General features: G+C 35.5%; 1 protein-coding gene across 1 annotated transcript in view; it reads left to right on the top strand.

The window, feature by feature from the left end:
* Nucleotides 1–23072, top strand: part of Acer3 (alkaline ceramidase 3) — a gene marked incomplete at its 5' end in the record, with an annotated part of 105905 nt that overhangs the window by 63588 nt on the left and 19245 nt on the right. Inside the window, 4 exon segments of the mRNA XM_005379846.2 lie at nt 194–246; nt 6391–6472; nt 9698–9733; nt 20417–20475. Coding sequence (XP_005379903.1) covers nt 194–246; nt 6391–6472; nt 9698–9733; nt 20417–20475 — 230 coding nt within the window.

The raw sequence follows: 23072 nt of genomic DNA, 5'->3' as shown, positions 1-23072 counted from the left end.
GACAATCTTCTTTGGGGGAGAGGGCCTGGGGATTGAGCCCAGGGCTTTGTACACCCTAAGCATGTGCTATACCACTGAGCTACATCCCCAACCCAAGAGAAGATGATTTTAATCATTCTGATGTTTTGTTTTGATTTGTATTATAATTGCAGCTCCATCATGTTCAAGTCTGTTATGTCTTTGTTTCATATAGCTATTGGATGAACTCCCAATGATTTACAGCTGTTGCATATTTGTGTACTGCATGTAAGTACTGGCATTTACATTTCATTTATTTGATATATTTTAAATTCCTGTAGGCCTCATAGGAAATGAACAAATGTAGCCTACTTATATTACAAGAAATTGTGATAATGAAGATTGTAAATTTTATATCAGTGAAGAACGTGGGTTTCTGAGAAGTTATAATATACATTAACTTTTTTGATTTCAAAATCCTGTAACAAATTTAGGTAGGGTCTTAATTTGATTTAAATTGCACAACTTGCCTTTCCTTAACTAAAGAATATGTACATATTTAGCTAAAAATTTTATTTATCATGCCATAAAAAACTTACCTAAAAGTGAAATGCACTTCTAGTATATAGTGATTATGTCATTTTAATGTTTCTCTGCTTCATAGTTTTCTGTTAAATAGGTATTTGTATCCTTTCAATCCTCCTTATTCTGAAGCATAATAAAGACTACAAAAAATATGCTTATTTTGATTAGCTGTTCAAAAACATGGAAGAAAGCAATGAAAATCTTACAAACCATTACCAATCGAAAATTGCCTTTCTGATCATATTTAATTATCAAGTTAATTTTCATTTTCTGAGTGCCAGGAGAAAACAATCAATGCTGAAATACAATAGTGATTAAGATAAGAACATTAGTTAGTGCTGATACTTCTCTACTATACTGTGCTAGATAGTATACCATACTGTATTAATCACTTTCTCCTTGCTGGAACAAAATACTTGACACCCAAAACTTAAATGGCAGAGGAAAACTGCTCAACCATGGCAGACAAGAAACAGAGGGAGGAGGGAGGAGTCGAGAAAAGAATTCAACCTTCCAGGTCACACCCCCAGTGACCTGCCTCTTCTGACCAGGCCTCACCTCTAAGCAGCACAGTCAGCTATGAACTCATCCATGGATTAATCCACTGATGATTATAGCACCCACATGATACAGTCACCTTCCAAAAGTGCCACAGCTCACTTCTGGGGATATTTTAGATCCAAACCATAATACACACCATCTCTAATTCTCAGCAGTTGTGCAAGATAAGTGGGTTCTGTCCGCATTTTATAAACAAAGTGAAGCACAGAGAGATTTAGTACTTCTGCAAGGATATAAACAAAATTTGATAAAGAAGCATGCCAGCCAGGCCATTATCCAATAAACAATCTCTAAAGGACACTAAAATATCCCTGGAAATATACCATGATTGAGAAAACTAAAATGGTCAAAATCTCTCTTCCGGGGAGGTTGGAAAGATGTTTTGATTGGCATAGGAGAATGTGGTGGAAGTGTGGAAGGGGGACCCTTCCTTAGTTCATGGTCAGATAACAACATGTGATCATTAACTGTGAAATTCAGTCTCTCTAAATGTTTATATGTAAAGAATACAGAAGTCATCTTTCATGAGTTTATTCATCAGAATATGCCCGAAGTATGCCAAATGCTGTTGCTGAATCCTGTCCAGTAGAAAGGCAGATTCATAAAAACATTACAGTGCTCTCCTCCACCTTATTCATTGGATCTGGCACCATGTGACTTTTGACTCTTTCCCAAAATCAAAATGACTGTGAAAGGTAAAAGTTTTCAATCCATTCAGGACATCAAGGCAGCAATAACAGCACAACTAAAGTCATGAAAAAGGACTTCCACAACTACCTCAGAAAGTGGCAAGAATGATGAAATAAGTGTGTTCAAAGCAATAGGGAATATTTTGTAGGGGATTAATGGCTATGTGTCTTTTACTGTAATAACTTTTAAAATTTAAGTGTTCACTGTATTTTTGTCATACCTTGTCTAATAGTGTCAGCAAACTCTTAGGGAAGTGTAGGATATTTAGCCAGGTGTAATCTCAGCACTTGGGAAACTGAGGCAGGTGGGTTACAGTGAGTTCAAGGTCAGCCTGAACTACGTAATGAGATCCTGTCTCAAAAAAACAAATAAGCAAACAAAAGAAAGCAAGGATATTTAGTTCAATGTCTAATTCTGACACTAACTGCATGACCCTAGTAAGTCACTTAATCTTTTTTCCAGACAAGTTCTTTACTTACTGTCACAGAAAGGAATGTTAGGATGCATCAGTGAGAGACACGAGTTGATTAGGGGGAGTTGGAAAGTAAGAGAAAATGAAGAAAGGACTTTGCCCTCAGGAGATCAAGGAGGCACAGCTGTGGTAGAGATGAGACTGGCTTGTCAACAGAGGGAAGGGACCAGCTTTTGTAGAGTTGTTGGGTTGGGTAGGTTTTGGCTGATCATTCTGTCAATTTTGGTTTTGCAAGATAGCTCCAGAAAAGTGCTTATCACTGGGAAAGTCAGTCCGGTCTCCATGAAATGACAGGTTCTACTTGGAGTGGTCTCAGTTTTGCCAAGGCTCTGCTGGAATTCAAGGTGACCATAGCTTTAGGGCGGTGACTAGAGGTTTTTACGCACCGTTTGATAGCTGAATGTGTCTCTAAATCTCTTGCTTTGATAGCGTCAATTTTGAAAGCAGATGAGATATGTTATATAAATACCTCCTATTGGCAGTTTTTAGACAGACATTCCCTAAATGATTACTATTCCTCTATACAGACCTCAGCGGTAAGCTGACCCAAAAATTGAGTGTAATAAGGACAAATACATAGTAAAGGCAAAGATGACAAACTTTATGCAACTTGTAGTTACCCATTGGGCATCTGTAGGCCTAAGTGAATAGTAAGTGTTTTTAATAAAAGCAGTTGTTAAGACCCTGACTGCCTCAGAAGAAAACACCAATTAAGCTTTTAATGAGTAACAAGGAGGGTAAGGCCAGGGAGTTAGTTTGGCCTCTGTCTTTCTCTGATGACCCACATGTTTTATTTTCCAGCCTAGTTTATTCTTGTAGGCACTGTGGAGAGGGAATGCTAGCTTTAATGATACGTCTGGATTTTGAGGTTCGAAACATTGTTTGGGAAAGTGAGGGGACAGGGAAGAGTATGCATCACACTTTCAATAGGTAACAGGTTTGGGCCCAGGAGTGCACCTGCCCATTGTTCCCATTAATATGTATTTCCTTAAGGACTAATGATATTACCTGTCCTTTCTTGTGTTAACTGGTCATTTCTTTGTCTTATGTTAAGAAAGATCTGTTCACATTTTTGCCTCCCCCTCTTTTTTTAAAGAAACTGAGTTGCTTTTTTATTGAGTTGTATGAATTCTTTATATGTTTTGAGCTCAAGTCCTATCCAATACTAGATATTTCTATTTTAAATTGTTTTCTCATTTTTTTTTTCATGATACTGCGAATTGAACCCTGGAAACAGAACTATATCCCTCACCCTTTTTTAATTTTGAGATAGGGTCTAGCTAAGTTACCTAAGCTAAGCTGAAACTTGGAATCTTCCTGCCTTAACCTCCCAGAAGAGCAGAATTACAGATATGAGCCACTATGTCTGGTTTGGTACTTTTTTCTCTATTCTGTTGATCTCCGTGGGTTTCCTCATGTAGTTACCATACTGCTTTGTTATTGTGATTTTTTTTATAAATCTTGAAGTCAGAGTAAGTCCTCTAATTTTGTTCTTTATCAATGTAGTTTTGGTAATTCTATGTCCTACCTATTTTACATTGATTTTAGAATCACGAATTTCTATCAAAAAATTTCTGTAATATTGATTGTGATTATACTGATTCTGTAGACCAATTAGGGCACAATTAACTTCTTAACAAATTTTAAATCATCCAAACCTGAATGTGGCATAATTTTCCATTTATTTAGGTTTTCTTTAATTCTCTCAGTGATGTTTGTGATTTTCAGTGCATAGGTCTTACACGTACTTTGTTAAATTCAGCCCTACCTTTTTCATGATTTTGGGTGCTATTTTAAGTGGTACTGCATTTTGGAGGTAGGAGCATAACTCAGGGGTGGAGCACTTGCCTAGTATGCATATGAGGCCCTCATTTCAATAACCAGCATTAGGGAAAAAAGTTTTTAAAACTTTGTTTTCCAGTTGTTCATTGCTAGCACTTACAAAATACAATTGATTTTTGAGGATTAACCTTTTTATTCCATGATGTTGCTAATTTTGTATATGATTTTTCTGTTAATTCATTAGGATATTCTTTGGACATACCAAGTATACAAAGTAGTCTAGACTTGTAACCATATTTAAACGTGCCTTACCTAAATAGGTGATAGATAGATAGATATTTGTTCATTTATGAAACATGTAAAGGTCTTTGGGGTTAGACAGGATCCTTTACTGTATAGAACATGATCTTGGACTCTACATAAACAAAGAACTTAGTAAGGGGATAGATTAAAAAGTGGCTATATATAATAAAGTAGGATTACCCCAGTAAGAAAGATAAGCCAGGCCTACTAAAGACCTTTGCTTTTTTAACAAGTAATCTGCTTTGAGGACATTTGAAGTGATAACTCTAAATTATAGACAGAATGAAAAGGGTAACTATAATTCACAGTTACCCGCCTAAGTTTTCCATCCTCTTTTAAGCCATGAGCTCATAACTTGAAGGTAAAAACACATATTCTACCTAACATTTTCATCATTTCTAAGCCATAAAGTCACAAAATTTAAAAGTAAAAGGGAATTTTAAAATTATCTCAACTAAGCTCTTTACAATTAAGGAAATAAAAGATATATCCACTTCCCACAACCAGTTAGTACACTGTAAAATGCTCCTGTTGCCTTTACCAAGACAGTCTTCAAAAGTTGGGTACTTACATATGGCCAATTAGTTGTTCATATTTTCTTATTTACTGTCTCCTGTGCATCAGGCACTACCCTAATGACTAGATAAATGAAAAAAATAGTAAGATTATATCCCTGCACACACAACATTTCCAGTCTAGTTGGGGAGACAGTGAAGAAAAAAGGATAACAGAGTGATTTTTAAAAATAGTTTTATTCCCCTTCTAGATACCTTTCTGAGTTAAGGACATCATGTTACAGTGATATATGTATACCCAGTGTTCATAGCAGCACCATTCATAGTAGCTAAATCTGGGAAGAAGGCTACATGTTCAACAACAGATGAATGGATAAAGAAAAATGTGGCGTTTATGTAGAAGGGAGTATTACTGTGCCATAAAGCATACTTGAGTCCTTTCTAGGAAAATGGTTTCACCTTGTTAAGTGAAATGTCAGATACACAAGGTTAAATATTGCAGTTTTTCTTATATGAGAAACCCAAATGTAAATAAAGACCAAAATAAAAGATAGATATTAGGAAAAAATGATACAAATGGTCCTGTTAATAAGATTATAGTATGTGTATTATAGTACTTATAGTACTTACTGTACTATAATACAGTACTTATTGTAACAATATTTCAGTCTATACTGTGATTATCCCATAAGACTATAATGGGGCTGAAAAATTCTTACCACCTGGTGATTTCTTAACCATGATAATGTTGTAGCATAACACATCATGTAAGTATTTGTGGTGATGCTGATGTAAACAAACATAATGTGCTGCCTGCCATGTAAGTGTATAACAGTACACTTATGTACAGTGTAGAATGCTTGATAATGATAATAAACAACTGTTATGGTTTATGTAAACAAAATAAAGCCAGCTGCTTATCATAAAAATAAAAATTTACTTAGTGATAAACAGTTGCAAAATATAGAAACTTACTCAAGTTAGCTTAAGAGGTTTGTTTTTTGTAAGGACATGAGAAAATTATATGAATAGCAGAAAGTACCATCTCACCTCAACAGAACAGGGAAGGCAGCTTCTTCTTCCCTCCCTCTTTTCTCCATTCCTTCCTCTCCACTTGGCTTTGAGTCTTCATATCTACTTTATTCTTCCCTCTCTGCAGATTACTTGTATGATCATTCATCCACTTGATTCTTCAGTTTGGTTGCCCCGAAATATCAACCTCAGACCTTGCACCCATCTGATTCATAATTCTATACTTAATTGATTTAGTCTATAGCTGCCAAACTCTTCGACTTTCAAGAGAGAGCCTCTCATTACCCCAGCTTAAGTCAGATGTCTATTCCTGGCCCCTCCAAATTCTTGAAGGCTGTAGGCAGTGCAGGGTTTCCAAGATGAGAACATGGATGGGAAGAATTGAAGGGTATCACTAGCTTGCGGAGGCATGCGGGCAAGTGGTAAAGCAGTGCTCTGTTTATGTTCCTAGTTGTATATTCTAAAGAAAGTTTCTTTCTCCCTTTTTTTAAGGTTTGAATGCTTCAAGACAAAGAACTCAGTAAACTACCATCTGATTTTTACATTAGTTCTATTCAGTTTAATAGTAACCACAGTAAGTCATATTTTATCTTTAACAGATTAAGCATGTGAATTTGCCATTTATGGAGTTTGGCACATTTTACTTTCTGTTTTTACTTCAAGCTGTTCAAATTGAAATGTTTCTGTGTACAACCAAAATACCTCATTTTTAGAGATTGTTCTTTTGTCTTCTTTTCAAGTGTTATGTTCTCTGCAGTCCAAATAACTTAATGTTTTTTTCAAAACTGTAAAGTCAAAAAGTAAATTTTTTTAGTAGCAGTGAAAAAAATGAACTTTTCTCATGGATTGCATATTACCTCCTATTTGTTAAAAACAAGAGATTGCCTTTGCTCTCTTGGGCCTAGTGTGACTATTCCTAATAAGTTGAGGTACTAAATCACTTTTGATCCAACTCTATGCTTTTCCCTTCAAATGAATTGCATTTGTATTAAGAAAATATTCATTTCAATAAACATTTATTGGAAACCTATATGTCAAATACAAAGGTGACTAAAAAGCAGTTGCTATTTATGAGGAATTCATTCTGTTAGAAAAGTTAGACAGGAAGCAGAGAATTACATCAAAAGATAATTGCAGAGCTGGGTATGGTGGCACACATTAGTAATCCCAGCATTTGGGAGGCGAGGCAGGAGGATCATCACAGGTTTGAGGCCAGCCTGAGCTACATAATGAGTTCAAGGCCAGCCTGAACTACATAGGGAGACCCTGTCTCAAGAAAAAAGGAAAAAGGGTAGTTGCAATAAAAGAGTTAAAAGCTATATGATGATGAAATAATGGAGAGTCAATTAATACTGCTTGAACATACATGGTACTTCGTAAGTGTGGGTAACTTACATTTTTATTTATCAGGGTAAATTTTTTAAAAATGAAAGGAAGCTTCAGAAAGGAGATATTTTAGCGAGATTTTAATTGATAATTAAGAGTCTGTGAGGCCCCTGAAACATTTAGTCATTTCTGTGTTCAGAGGCATAAAATGTTGGAACAACATAGTGAATTACTGTTTTTAATTACTTACTATGTTCCAGATATTGTATTAAGGACTTTACATTTATGATCGCATTAAATCACCACCTCTAGTGGAATTGAGAAAGGTTTTGAACAGATGAAGCATATTATAAGTGGGTGCAATCTTAATAGAAAGGGTAGAATTAGAAAGAGGTTGTCTAGAATGGTTGCCCAGTTTATGGCCCAGCTGTGAGCATACACAGTATGTCCTTAACCATGATGGGAAGCTTGGAGGATGAGCAGTTTTTCAGAAAAGAAAATGAGTAGGTCTGCTCCATGGGAGAGGGGTTAGTACATTCAATTCAGAATGTATTGAGTTTGAGATGCCCAGAATAACACCTGAGGCTAACAGGTAGGCTGGGCTAAAGATGTAGATTTGAGAATTGGCAGAACATAGGTAGTACTAGAAATGTGAGGATGGATGAACTGACACAGAAATAATATAGGCCATTAGTGTGACTAAAGTTACAGTTCTATAGGATGCAGCCATTTGAGGGACAGATGGAAAAACTAGAGCCAGCAAAGGAGACTGAGAACAAGTAATCAGAGATTTGGAAGCTCAGGAGCCTGACGTCAAAGAGTAAAACCAAACAAACAAGAAACCTCTAGTAGGTTAACAGTATTACTTGCCTCCAAATGAATTAAGTATAGTGGAAGATTGAGAGCCAGCAGAAATTTTCAGTTAGAAGACAAGTAATTTAATGAGGATATTGTTAACAGTAAATTGATGAAAGCAGAAGCTAGATTTCAACTAGTTGAGATAGGACATTGAAAGAACATTATGCCCTACTGTATTTTCATGAGCTTCTGTGTTCCTTTGTTTTAGCTGCATACTGGTTAATGGTGAAAGAATCTTAAAACTTCAGAAGAGAAAAGAAGTCTTGTAACTGTATTTTTAAAAGGAGAATAAAGTCTAGAGAGTGTTAATGCCTGTTTCACCAGTGAAGTTTATAAAGAGAATTAGTGGCAAAGTCAAGATGAGCCCCCTTCTGTAAATTAAGAGATAATATAGTTAGAAGCAGGCTTTGGAATCAGTCAGATAGGAGTTTGGATCTAACAGTTACTTAGTAACTGTGGAAACCTTAGGCAAGTTATTTATCTGTAAAATGAATATGTTAATAATAGTGTATATTTCATATTAGTTGTGAAAATTAATACTTGGCACATGGTAAGGACTCCATAATTCTTTACCTTTAAGAGGTGTGTCTCCAAAATCAGTATTTTGAAATAAAGAATTCAGAGATTAGAAGGATTCCCTTGTACTGTTTACTAAGTTTAGAGTTACAATATATAATGTCTCAGACACATATTTTCAAAGTCCTATACCTCCTTAAAAGGAAATAATCTGATTTTTTTTGTACAGGAAACTTAGTCTAGAAATGAACTTTGTAGTCAGATGTTAAAATTATAGAAAATGTTATTAGATCACTATATTAAATGGAATATAGCGCTATTTAAGTCCATTCCTTGCTATCAAAGACATTGTTTTGTAAAGGAGAGAAACAAACTAATGCCATAAAGTTTATATATAGACAGTAATGCTAGAAAAAAGGTGAATGACTGCTTCTAGTGTAGAGAGAAGGGTTCAGAAAAGGCTTCAAGAAAGATGTATACTTAGAGTTGAATCTTAAAATAAGAGTACTTCCTAGAGAGGGAGAATTTCTGAGCAAAGTAAAGAGCAGCATGTTTAAAGATAGAGAAGTGTGAAACTTGATCGCCCATATGCCACTGAAGCACAAAACCAGGGCTTTTGTATGTGAGATGCATCTACGTAAGTAACTGAGGTACATCTGTGTGCTAGGCACGTGTATGTATTTTAGCTTATCATTCCTCGCTACTATTACTCTCCATTATCCGGATAAAGAAAAATGAGTCTTTTGTTCAATAGGTGTAGCATTTACGTGGCGAGTATGAAAATCAACTGCTTAATTGTAAGTCCAGTGTTCTTGCTACTACAGAACAGATCTGGGACAGGGACTGTCAATGTCTTCACCCCTCGTTAGTATCCATATAGAAGCCAAACAGGTCAAAGTAGTCAACAGATTTGAAATATTTTATTTACCATGGCAGAGCTAACACTGGATAAGAGTCACCTGTACCTAATCTGGTTGGTTTTTATGTGGCTGGAGTCAGGTCCAAGTGGAACAGGAGAGGTTTAGAATTTGCATAGTAGTTAGAATACCCCCCACAATAGTACACCTCATTCACATGTGTTTCTTCTAATATCTTACAGGTTTATCTTAAGGTGAAAGAGCCTGTGTTCCATCAGGTAATTTTTTTTAAAATTATCACCCATTTGTTTGTCAGTACATGACTGCTTTGTGTTTTCCTTTCCCAGGAAATTATATACATACACAATTTTGAAAATGTCCTAAGAAAGTAGTTAAGTATTTAAAACAGGTTGCAGCCAGGCATGGTGGTACATGCCTTTAATCGCAGCACTTTGGGAGGCTGAGGCAGGAGGTTTGCAAGTTCAAGCCCTGCCTGGGAATTTAGCAAGACCTTGTGGCAAAATAAAAATGGCTGGGGTTGTATGTAGCTCAGTGCAAAGGCCTGGCGTTCAATCCCCAGCATGGCAGATGGATGGATGGATGGATGGGTGGATGGATAGACAGACAGACAGGCAAAGATTCTGGGCTCGGAGTGGAGTGTAGCTCAGTGATAAAAGTGCTTGGCCAGCATACACAAGGCCCTGAGTTCAATCTTCTAATACTGAAAAAAATAAGGAAGGGGGAAAAATAAACAAACAGAGGTTGCAAACTGGCTACAAGGTACGGAAGTGCAAGAGATGCAAAAGAGTTTGCAGAGGTGCCTACAGGAATCAGATAAAGCAGGAAATACCTGGGATAGCCAATGGCTAGGTCCAGCTGGCTGTTAATACTAGTGAGTCAGATCTAGCATTGCTCTTACAAGCAGAACAAAACGGGGAGCATCATATGCATACATACATGAAGTCTTTTTATGATATTATGATCTAGAAAAGACAAACTAAAAAATCTTTGAATTCCCTGCCTTAATTTAATACAATTTTGTGATTTTTTTGAAGCAGTCTAAAAAAATTTATTAAAATAAATTAAGGGGGGAAATATTCAAGGATTTTTCAGTTTTTCCAGGCTGCGATGTAACCTAGGCTGGCATTGAATTCACAGTTCTGTTTCCCAGGGCTGGGAGTGCAGGTCTGTGCTTTCATCTAAATTTTTTGATGTGATAAGTTACTTAGTTTGAAGGAAGCAAACCCAGGAAACTTTGCTGTAGGAAGGAAATGATGATTTAAATATATGACATTATGAAACCAAAGTGAAACAGAGTTGTAGACCTTAAATAGTTTTATTTATTGAGTGAAGCTGTGTGCCTGGTACTGTGTTCATTACTACCCAGATTTCTAATCTGACAGTCCTACAAATTAGGGATTATTATGCATATCTTAAGGGACAGGAACTGAGAAGTATTAAGTAAATTGCCCCTGAATGACAGTAAGGAGCAGAGCCAAGATTGTAACCTAGATTTATCTGACTCCTGTCATCATTCTTTTAACAAACTAGCTAACATAAAGAAGTCAGTAAGCACACTTTGAAGGAATGTCAAAGGCCTGTAGTTTTAAGATATTGTGTGCTTATATGAAAAAGTACTCCTATAACTCTTTAAACTCAAACTGTACAGTAATTATCTAGCTGAAATCTGTTAAAACAAATTTCATGACCTCATTGTTGGACCTTGCTTTTCTCCAGGTCAGCTGGAAGCAAGTGTGCTAAAGTAATGCTATAGGAAAAGGCGTCATTGCCTTCTTGTTTACTGTAGTTTGAAATCAGGTCATGATTTAGTTATGCTTTTGCTTAGATTTATTTACACAGTGAAAAAATGAAGTTGAGTTATATAAAGAATCTTCAGGTTTTACAAATTTCTTCTTTGCCAGTAAAAGGGAGAAAAATTGTAACCACAAAAGAAATTCGGAAATTGTGGGTTAATTTTTATATGTTTATGACCATCAGTTTTCCATTTTGTGTTTTAGAACTATTTGATACTATTTTTATGTAGAAAAATAACAAAGTATTAATGTCTGCTGCTGCAATATCCATGTTTTTCCAGTAACAAATATTTTTTCTCTATGTGTAGCCGTAATATTTGCTGATGTATTCAGTGGTAAAGCATATACTTGGAATATGCAGGGCCCTGAGTTTGACCACCCCCCCAGCACCATACATACGTACATACATACATACATACATACATACAAGATAGGATTTTCCACATAGTTAAACATGTGAAGGTCAGGTGGTATTTCCAGGGAGGGCATAGAAATTTTGTGTCCCTTCTCCCATATCTCATCCTGTCCACCTCTTCATCTGTATCCTTTGTAATATCTTTTATAAGAAGCTACCAAACAAATAACTGAGGTTTCTACAATGATCTTTGTGTAATTGAATTGAAGTTGGAAGTACTGATATGAATTCATGATTTGTACATTATATTAAGAAAACTGTGTGGAGAAATTTGTGATCAAAGTTAGCATCACCAGTGAATGTTCAAGTAGGTATCATGTTTCTCCTAATCTGAAGGCTGAGAAGGACATGTCAGTTATCTGGTATTCCTGCCAAAGAATTGACAGCCTGAGTTAATAATAAGGAAACACCAAACAAACCCAAACTAAAGGACACTGCACAAACTAACTTGATTACACCCTTCAAAAATGTCATAAAAGATGAAGAAAGATTAAGGAACTCTTCTAGAATAGAAAACAAAGGAGGCATGCCCACATATACTTGGTAAGAAAGATAAATAGGAATTTGCAGGGATTTCAGCCTAGAGGAGTATGCTCAAACTGAAGGAAGAATAAGAAAGCATGATCAGTTCTTGCTTAAGTGCATGGATTTGGGGATTAGTTTGTCTGGGTCCAGAGCTAATTTGTTATATCCTGTGTGAACCTAGAGAAGTTATTTAATCCTCTGTGCCTCCATATCCCTACCTATAAGATGGGCATCAATAACAGTACTTCATAGGATTGTAGAATTAAATGAGATCATGTATATAATGTATTTGTTATACTGCTGGCTTTATAGTAAAGGTATTAGCTGTTATTAGTAATTAAGCTAAGAAGAGATATGATCGGCTTTTTGTATTAGAAATTTGTGATTCTAGCCAAGTGTGGTGGTACACACCTGTAATCCCAGCACTTGGGAGGCTGAGGCAGGAGAATCGTTGCAAGTTCGAGGCCAGCCTGGGCTACAAAGTGAGCTCAAGGTCAACCTGAACTGCATAGCCACACCCTGTCTCAAAAAGCCAAAAAAAAAAAAAAAAAAAAGAAGTTTGTGATTCTAGCAGATGAAGAATGAATTAGAGTATTATAATCAGGAAAAGACAACATCTAGTATTTGTTTAATCACTGCCCTTGTGTCAAATAACTAGTCAGGTTTAAACAGAAAAATTAGATACCTTCTCAACCTAGAAAGAAAATATAAATAATAAAAATAATATAGTATATGGCTTGCTGTTCATTGTATTTATATTTTCAGTTTACTTGTAGGGATAAGTTTCTTCAAAGTAAAATGTTGGGAAAATTAGATAATAAAAAAGGAACAAAAAGCAGAGTGAAGAATTGCCATTTTACCATGCATATTATCAGATCACAGTGCAGTGAAACTAGAAATCAGTAGCAAAAGAAAAACAGAAACTCCAAATGTATGGAAATCAAATAACACACTCTTGAATAATCATCAGTCACAGAGGAAATTAAGAAGAAATAACACAGTTTCTAGAATTAAATGATAATGCCAGTACAATATACCAGAGCTTATAGGACACAATGAAAGCAGTCTTAGGAAAGTTTATAGCAGTGAACACCCATATTGAAAAATCAGAGCAACCCCAAATAAATAATCTAATAATACATTTTACAGTCTTAGAAAAACAAGAGCAATCCCAAACCCAGAGCTGTGCAAGGAAGGAAACTAGAAAGGTTAGAGCAGAAATTAATAAAATGCTGGGGTTACAGGCATGTGCCAGATACCTGGCTTATCCTGGTACTTTTAAAAATAAAGAACTAACATAATAGAATATGACCTTTAATAATAGCTTTTCAAACCAGGGGTAACATCATGGTAAAATAATCAAAACATCATTATTTTTCAGTTCTACTTATTCTTTAACTAACATAATGATTGGTTTTTCTAGCATGACTTTGCGTGCTTCCAGTTCATATTACTTAAAAAGCTCAAACTCCTACATATATATTCTCTTGATAATATGCCTTAAATGTTTCTAATGACTATATTTGCCCTCTATTTTATACCTCATTATTTACCTTCTGTTTTTTCTTTAAACTGCTATAATCTTTCATTTCAATATTTAATCATCTATTTCAATCCTGTTGTTTTATACCAACTAGCAAATCTAAGACAGTTTTCACTTTTCTGTCTGAAATGAATATTGAAGCCAATAGTATTTCTCATTATTTTGTAAAGCTGTATTTGTTTTGTTTTGGTTTTTTTGTCTGTTTGTTTGTTTTCTTTTCCGGTACTGGGAGTCGAACTCACAACCTTGCACTTGCCAGGCAGGCGTGGTGCCGCTGAGCTAAATCCCCAGCCCCCTGTAAAGCTGTATTTGAAAATTTCTTTGCCTCACATGTCTAATCTAGCTGATTTGTTAAGCAATTAGGATGAATACTTTCTATGTGTACCACACACGTGGCTTTTTAAAAAAGTGTGTATATCTTTAATTATTCTTTTTCTGTGTACATTCTTAAGAAAACTGGAGTTTTTGTTTTCTTCTTTTGTAAAAGTTCAGTATTGCTCTCAAGGTTGTTTTGTTTTGTTTTGTTTTGTTTTGTTTTGTTTTGTTTTGTTTTGTTTTATTGAGACAGGGTCTTGCTACGTAGTCCAGGCTGGCCTTGAACTTACTTTGTAGCCCAGGCTGGCCTCAAACTTGTGGCGATCCTCCTGCCTCAGCCTCCTGAGTTCTGGGATTACAGGCAAATGCCACCACGCCTGGTTCTGTTAATCTTTCATGTAATTTTTCATATACTTATGTGTAGAAATTTAGAAAAGTTGTTTTGCCAGGCATGGTGGTACACATCTGTAGTGTCAGCTACTCAAAAAGCTGAGGCAGAAGGACCACAAGTTCAAGGCCAACCCAGCCAGTTGACCAAGATACTCTGTCTCAAACGAAAAAAAAAAATTTTAAGGCTGAAGATACACTTTAGTGGTACTGTTACCCAAGGTTTAATGCAAGTACCACCAAAAAAACGGAAAAAAAAGAATTGTTTTGAAATTTGTGACAAAATTTAAGATAGTTTTCAAATCCTAAAAGTAGTGGAAAAGAAGAAAAAAGCAATTATGTCTAGTGCAAGGGAGCTTTAGAATCTTGATTTCTTGCCACTTGATTACTCGTGGAAAATTTTATTGTCTCTGTTCTTTAATAGAAAAAATGTTCAAAACAAGAAGTATTACCTCACAAGTATAATATAAAAATAAGCTGATGCAAAGCACAAGTCATTAAATGAAGTAATATAGTGTGATATTAAGCTACATATTAAAATGAAACCTAATGAGTGAATTCTGCCCGTGATAATCATGGAAAGGTACCTGAGTTGAGCCTAGGGAGAGAAGTAGTGAGATAAAGTTAGAAGGAAGGGGTTAATAAACACTTCTCTAAAAGTATCTGCTATAGCCAGGATTATCTGTCTGACTAAACCAGATTACCTTCCCTGAGGAAGAAAATGCTGGTAACAGATCTACTTCACTGTATTAAGTCCAAGGTGATCCAGATATCTCCAAGGAGAGCCAAATGCCATTTATTTAATGTGATGGCCTTGCAAGGGTAAATGCAAATAATACAGCTAACACATTCAATAGAAACACCATCTTAAACAAAAAAAAGAAAATATATCAGAATAGATAAAAAGAATGTTTAAGAAGTCAGCAAATGCTCTTTAATGTCTAAATTGACAAATCAGTAATTGAATATATCAGATAATAAGTCATCTGATGTCTGAAGGGTACTTAAAATCTCTCTGCCAAAGTAGATGTCTCCTAAAGATTGTTTCTGGACACAACACATCACTAATATCTCTTCATTTGATACTCAAGGTTTTCAAGAATAAACACACTAAACAGTGTAGAAAAACAAGAATTTAAATAGCTTTCTTTAAATTTTAGTGTTTCATTTGTGCTATTTTACTATAAAATAAAAGTGTAAAGAAATTTTAAAAGTGTAAGCAAATTTTAAAAAATGAAAGGAGCATCTGTTGGATGCTCAATGTATCTTACGTTTATTCAAGTAGTTTAGACTAACTTATCTTACTAAAATCTCTACATTTTATGTGAGATAACTGAGAGGAAGGTTAAGTAATTTGCCCAGTTTCTCACCTCGTTAATGGCAAAGATGGAAATTAACCCAAATAAAAAGGGCTGCAAATGTTTGCTCCCCATACCAGGGTCATGGGACATTGCAAAGGTGAGGACTGCACCAAATGATTACAGAAATACATTTTTTCCTAATGTCCAGAAAACATTTATTTAAAAAAAAAAAGACTGTATTTGATCCATAAAAAACAAGTCTTAACACATTTCAAAGGATTGCACTCAGAATATAATTTCTGATGATATTGCAACTATGTTGTAGTTGTTAATATCATTTTCAGTAACCCATGGACAAAAGAAATTATAAAAGTTAGAAAACATTTTAAATTGAATCATAATGAAGCTGCATGTGGTGGCACACACCTGTGATCCTAGCACCCAGGAGGCAGAAGCAGGAAGATCACAGTTTGAGCCCAGGGCATGGGCTACATAGTGAGTTCAAGGCCAACCTGAACTACATAGCAAGCCCCTATCTATAAATAAGTAAATGAAAGAAAGAGAGAAAGAAAGAAAGAAAGAAAGAAAGAAAGAAAGAAAGAAAGAAAGAAAGAAAGGATATCATAATGAAAATAAATACATTAAACACATAGGATGCAGCAAAATCAGTAATTGGAGGGAAATAACTAGGCTTAAAATGTGTATTTCAGGTGGGGAAGCCTAAAAAAGGAAAGATCAAGAATATATTTTAACAAAATAAAATCAAAGGAATAACATCAGCAAAGCAGTGGAGTAGAAAATCCTAGAGCCACCTTTTGTCCAAAAGCACATCAAACCACCAGTGATTTATATACAAATTTTCTTTTTAAGCAGGGAGGAACTGCTGTCTAAGAGAATGCAAAACCACATTCCCCAAAGCTGCTTTGGAGATTCAGGACACCGTTTAGCCGGAGAGCTATCCCATGGTATACCACCGTACAATCAGGAAGAGACCCACTTCAATTCCAGTTTCACCCAGGAGAAGCTGCAGTTCACATATCTGGTTCCCAAAATTTTCCAAAGCTTCTTATAGAATAGACACCTTTATCTGGTGTGCATGCTGGGGATATAGCTCAGTGGTGTAAGGGCCTGCCTGGCAAGTGCTAGGTCACGAGTTTGATCCCCAGTACCACAAAAAAAAAACCTCTATCTGGTGTGCAGACACCAACAGAGAGTCATGGAAAGGAAAGAAACAGAGAAAGATGTTCCAAACACAGGCACAAGATAATCTCCAGAAACTGACCCTAATGAAACAGAATTCAAAATATCTGTCATAAAGATGATAATAGCTGAACTGAATAATTCACTAGAGTGGCTGAATAGTAGACTAGGTCAAACAGGAAAAGATAAGGAATCATAAAGACAGGTCACAAGACATAATTCAGTAAGAGGAGCAAAAAGAGAAGAGTGAAGAATGGTTAAGGGAATTATGGATACAGGTGGCGCACACCTGTAATCCTAGCACTCAGAAGGCTGAGGCAGGAGGATCGTTGTGAGTTCGAGACCAGCCTGGGCTACAAAGTGAGCTCAAGGCCAGCCTGAACTGCATAGCAAGACCCTGTCTCAAAAAGACAAAAAAAATAATAATAATAATAATAATCGTTAATAATAATAATAAAATATTAATAATAATAATAAAATTAATAAATAATAATAAAATAATAATAATCATGCAGATAATTTCTCTGAACATGATGGAAAGAAACTAGAAATCAATCACAAAAGGAAAACCGGAAAATTTATAAATAATGTGGAAATTAAACAGTATATTCTTGAATAACCGTTGAGTTAAAGAGATCAAAAGGAAATTAGAAAATATCTTAAAAACTAAACCACAAAAGTTTTGGAATACAGCAAAAGCAGTACAAAGGGAAGTTTATACTGATAAATGCCTATATTAAAAGAAGAAAGAACTCAAACAACTTAATGTTATACCTCAAAAAGTTAGAAAAAGAATAAACCAAGCCCTAGTTTGGCTGAAGGAAAAAAAAAAAAAAAGGTCAGAACATAAACAAATGAGATAGAAAAGTATTTTTTTAAAAAGGGCAGCAAATCTAAGAGTTTTATTGAAAGATGAGCAAAATTAAACTAAGAAAAACTCAAAATTAGAAATGTGTACATACAACATCAGTAAAAAAAATGAAGACACACACATATTGAGAGACGTCCTTTGCTTATGAGTTAGACTTTTATTAAGTGTTGATAAAAGTGATCTGTAAATTCAGTGCAGTCCCAATAAAAATTCCAAACGCAGTTTTTACAGAAATAGAAATAAAATTCTAACATTCATGTGAAATGACAAAAAGACCAAAAATAGCCAAATCAATCTTAAGATGGAAAAACTAAACTGAAGACCCTTCCTTATTTTAAAATATATTACTGCCAGGTGTGGTGGTTATGTTCCTGTTGTCCCAGCTACTTGGGAAACTGGGGCAGGAGGATCATGTGAGTCCAGGAATTTCAGGCCAGCCTAGGCAACATAGCAAGAGCCTGTCTTTAAAAAAAAAAAAAGGTAGACTATCAGTATTAGGATGTCCTGTTGAAAGATTAAAGGACAAAAGCAATTAAGTGATACAAAAAAAATTTCAACTCATTATTTTAAAACATCTCTTAAAACTAAAATTAGAAGGGATCTTTTTACTCTGATAAAGATTATTTTGAAATATCTATGGTAGATCTGGGGGTTTTGCTCATAGAGAATATGTGTAGCATGCATGAGGCCCTGGGTTTGATCCCCAGCACCAAAAAACAATAAAATGGTAGTAACATTACACTTAATGGTGAACCATTGTAGCTTTCCATTTGAGATTAGGCATGAGATAAAAATATCTTTTATTTGTTTTGTTACTGTTTTTTGAGACAGGGTCTCACTGTGTTGTCCAGGCTGGCCTCAAACTCACAGAGATCTTCCTGCCTCAGCCTGCCAAGTGCTGGGATTATAGGTGTGTACCACCACACTTGGCTACAGTGTCTTTTATTACCAATTCTATTCCTGAGAATTTTGGCCTATCCTGTTAGGGAAGAAAAATAAAATTATTGAAAACAGTATAATCTATCATATTATAAAATATCAGAATATAATATATATTTTATAATATATCATATTATAAAATATCAGAAAACAGTAGCTTTTTAAGTCATACCTTGCTGTTTATATACCTTAGAGAATCTTTGGAACTGTACATTATGATGTAAGTTCATAGTAGTGAAAATGTTCAAAAATGTTCAATAAATGCATTGTAGTTAAATAAACTGGGGTATTTTCAACCAATTAAATAATATGTAGCAACTGGGGCAGGGGTGTAGTTTAGTGACAAAGTACATGCTTGGCATGCATTAGGCCCTGGGTTCAATCACCAGCATGGAGCCAAAACAAAAATGTATAAATAGTATGTAGCATCAAAAAGGAATGACTCATGGCCATGTGAAACGACAGAACTGAATCATAAAGGACAAGACAAATGCGAATGCATACAGTACTATTCTACTGTAATATAATTTAAATTGGTGTTGAACTTCTGATATTTTTTATAAGCACACTTAATTTTCCTCAGAAGTTAGCATGACTTAATTAGATAATTGCAATTACTCTTTTACAATTTTACTTTTATTGGTACATGTTTGCAATATATAATGATTACATCCCTTGTGGGGAGTTATTACATGTACATGACACATCTTAATTCTTTTTTTTCATCCACTGTCCCCTCTTTAAAATGTAATGAGCCAGGTAGGATGGCACAAACCTGTAATCCCAGCACTTGAGAGGCTTAAGTAGGAGGATCACCACAAGTTCAAGGCCAACCTGGACTATTTAGTGAGACCCTGTCTCAAAAAGAGGAAAAAAAAAGTAGTGAAAGGCACCTCTATCTTGAGGGCTTACATTGTTTTCTTTGAGTGTGTACTTTACATTCTGTCTAATAAACTTTACTGAGGCATCCTGAAAATTATTTCTTTGTGATGGAAGTCATTAAACCTTCAACCTGCCCTGTGAATGGGACATGCCCTCCAGAGCTTGATAAACCAGAATCTGCCAGGACAGTTGCTTTTATCCGTTGGCTTAGAAAGCAGAGCTGCATTCCCCCATACTTGATGTAATGAGGAAGAAAGTCCCGTGAAAGCAAACTTCCTTCAAAACATGGTAGAAGACAGAACAGAGTCTGTGTTATCTGTACAGCAGCAACTGAATGAGAAAACGAAGAAATTTCAGTTATTGCTAAGGAGATGGCAATTCCTGGTAATGTGTGAGATCTTTTTTTATTTAAGTTTGTGAATTACCAGATGATTAGTATGTTTTCACTGTAATTTCAACACTCTATGGTGAATAAAGGACTACAGTAGACAATCAAGTATCCAACTCTGAAATACTTCCTTTTCAAATAAAAATATGTGCACATATGATTGGGTATCTTTTTTCTTTTGCTGTCAACTGACTTGTTATGGATTAAAATGAGACAGTGTAACAGAAGCTTTTTTGTAAAATAGAATTTCTGTGTTCCAAAAAAAATTTAAAGAGAGGTAATAGATGTTTACACTTAGTTGAAAGTGCTACTTTGGATGGTAGAATATATGTCCCTTGCCAAAGAATGTTTGTACTGACTTCATTTTTCTTTCTTGTCCAGGTCATGTATGGAATGTTGGTCTTTACATTAGTACTTCGATCTGTTTATATTGTTACATGGTAAGTACCTTGGATCATCATCAACACTATCATTAAAGTATATCTAGACTTTATAACAGTAAATCTTTAGCCTAAACTGAAATAACACATAAAACCTAACTCCTGCAGAGGTTGATAGAAATCTGTAACTTGACATTTCTTATAGTATATGGAATGCTAGTTTCTCAGGCAAGTTTTTAATTGGCATCATGTGAAAACAGGAGTTTGAAAACAGAAAAGCTTGAGAAAAGCTGTGTATGATGGCATGTTTTTGAACATGTGTATAACTTTTACTTGATATTAGAGTTTGAACAATCCTACAGTTAAAAAAATGTTGTTGTTAATCTTCCTGCAACTTACTAGAAAACCTGTTTTGCATAACACCTCTCAGGGAAGGGTATTAATGTCACAAAAAAATAGGGTTTCATGACACATAATTTGAGAAATGACCCTAATCTTTCATAAGAGTTCATGGAAGTGAAATAGCATTCATGACAGTACCTTACATAAGCCCTGGCCATACAGCAGTTCTTCACAAGAAAGCAGTGTGGTTTGTTTGTTTTTTTTTTTCTGGTTGGTTTTCTCCTTTTAAAAAACTTTCCATTTTGAGATAATTGTAGAAGTGTATGTGTTTGCAATAAATAATAGAGAGCCTCTGTACCCTTTACCAATTTTCTCCTATGGTCACATCATACAAAACTATAGTACAGTATCCTAACCAGGATTTGACATTGATAGTCAAGGTACAAAACATTTCCATCACTGTCAGGATCCCTGTGTGTTATAGCCACACCTACTTCTCTCCCACTTCACCCCTCCCCCAACCTTCCTTAACCCTTGCCAATTACTAATCTACCCTCCATTTTTATAATTTTGTAATTTCAAGAATGTTTTGTAAATACCACATGGTATGTAACCTTTCAGATTTTTTTGAACTGAGCATAATTCTCCGGGGATTAAGCCTGATTGCTGAATATATCAATAGTTCATTCTTTTCTATTGCTGAGTGGTATTTTATGATATAGATGTATTGCAGTTTAACCATTCACCATTAACCACAGGGTGACATCTAAATTATTTACAGTTTGGGGCTATCATAAATAAAGCTGCTGTGAACATCTGTCTGGTTTTTGTGTGATACAAGTTTTCATTCTGGAATTGCCAAGTTATATGAAAATTGTATTTTTGTCAAAACTGCTAACCTTTTTCTAGAGTAGCTCTACCATTTTTACATTTCCACCAGGAATGTCTAGGTGATCCACTCTCTGTATCCTCACCAACATTTATTATCATCACCATTTTTTAGTTCAGTAATTCTAATACATGTGTGTCACTGTTCCACACTTTGCATTTCCCTAGTGGTTAGTAGTGTTGAATATACCTTTATGTGCTTATTTACCATTAAAATATCCTCACTGAGGTCCTGACTTGATTCCCAGTACCAAAAAAGTATTTTTTTAAACATCCTCTTTGGCAAAACATCTACTAAGGTCTTTGCCCATTTTCTTTTCGTTCATGAAAAGACTTAATAAGGATAGTCTGTAAGGTCTGTTGTGATATTCTGTTCCATCCCTGATATTGGTGATGTGTTCTTTCTTTGTCTCATCAGCCTTGCTAGACATTTCTCAAATTTTACTGCTCTTCAAAAAACATTTTTTTTGTGCCAGGCATAGTGGCACATGCCTGTAATCCCAACCCTCCAAAGGCTGAGGCAGGACTGCTGCAAGTTCAAGGGAAGCCTGGGGTACATAGTGAGTTCAAACCAGCTTGAACTACATACCAAGACCATGTCTCAAAAACCCATGTTTTGCCAGGCGTGGTGGCACACGCCTGTAATCCCAGCACTCGGGAGGCTGAGGCAGGAGGATCGTTGTGAGTTCGAGGCCAGCCTAGGCTACAAAGGGAGCTCCACACCACCCTGAACTGCATAGTAAGACCCTGTCTCAAAAAGACCAAAAAAAAAAAAAAAAGACATGTTTTTTGTTTGACTATTTTTCATCCTTTTAGTTTCACTAATTCTCTTCCTGTTACTTTCTGTTCCTTCCTATGGGCTTGTTTTGCTCTCCTATTTCCAAGTTCTTAAGGTAGAAGTTTATATTATTGACCTCAGACTTTCCACAGTCCTCATGACATATTGGGTGCTTGTTATGGTTAATATGTTGTGTCAACTTGGGGAGTCTAGAGGTTTGACTAAGTGACTCAGCAGGAAGCCAGAATGCTTACTTTGTATACATCCTGAGCCTATGGAAGAGGAGGGCATGGAGATTATGTGAGAGCTACACGCCCCTTAGATGGGGGTAGCCTGTTTACAAAGTAAGGCAGGGAAGGAAGCTGCTTGCCGCTATTCCTCCCTTTTGCTCTGGCTGTTTGCTGTTCGGCTGCCATTCCTCCCTTTGCTCTTGTTGCTTTGCTATCTTCTGCCTCGGAGCTGGCCAAGTATGGACTGAAACCTCCACAAACTGTAAGCTAAATAAACCTTCCTTAATTTTGGGCATTGGGTATTTTGTCTCAGCGAGAGAAAAGTAACCAAGACAGTGCTATAAATTTCCCTGTCAGTACTGCTTTAGCTATGTATCACAACTTTGTTGTACTTTAATTTTCAGTCATATATATATATA

The sequence above is a fragment of the Chinchilla lanigera genome, unplaced genomic scaffold (genome assembly GCF_000276665.1).
Source record: "Chinchilla lanigera isolate Chin_1 unplaced genomic scaffold, ChiLan1.0 scaffold00013, whole genome shotgun sequence".
NCBI lineage: Eukaryota > Metazoa > Chordata > Mammalia > Rodentia > Chinchillidae > Chinchilla > Chinchilla lanigera.
Note: the sequence above shows the minus strand (reverse complement) of the source record. Positions and strands in the feature narration are given on the sequence as shown.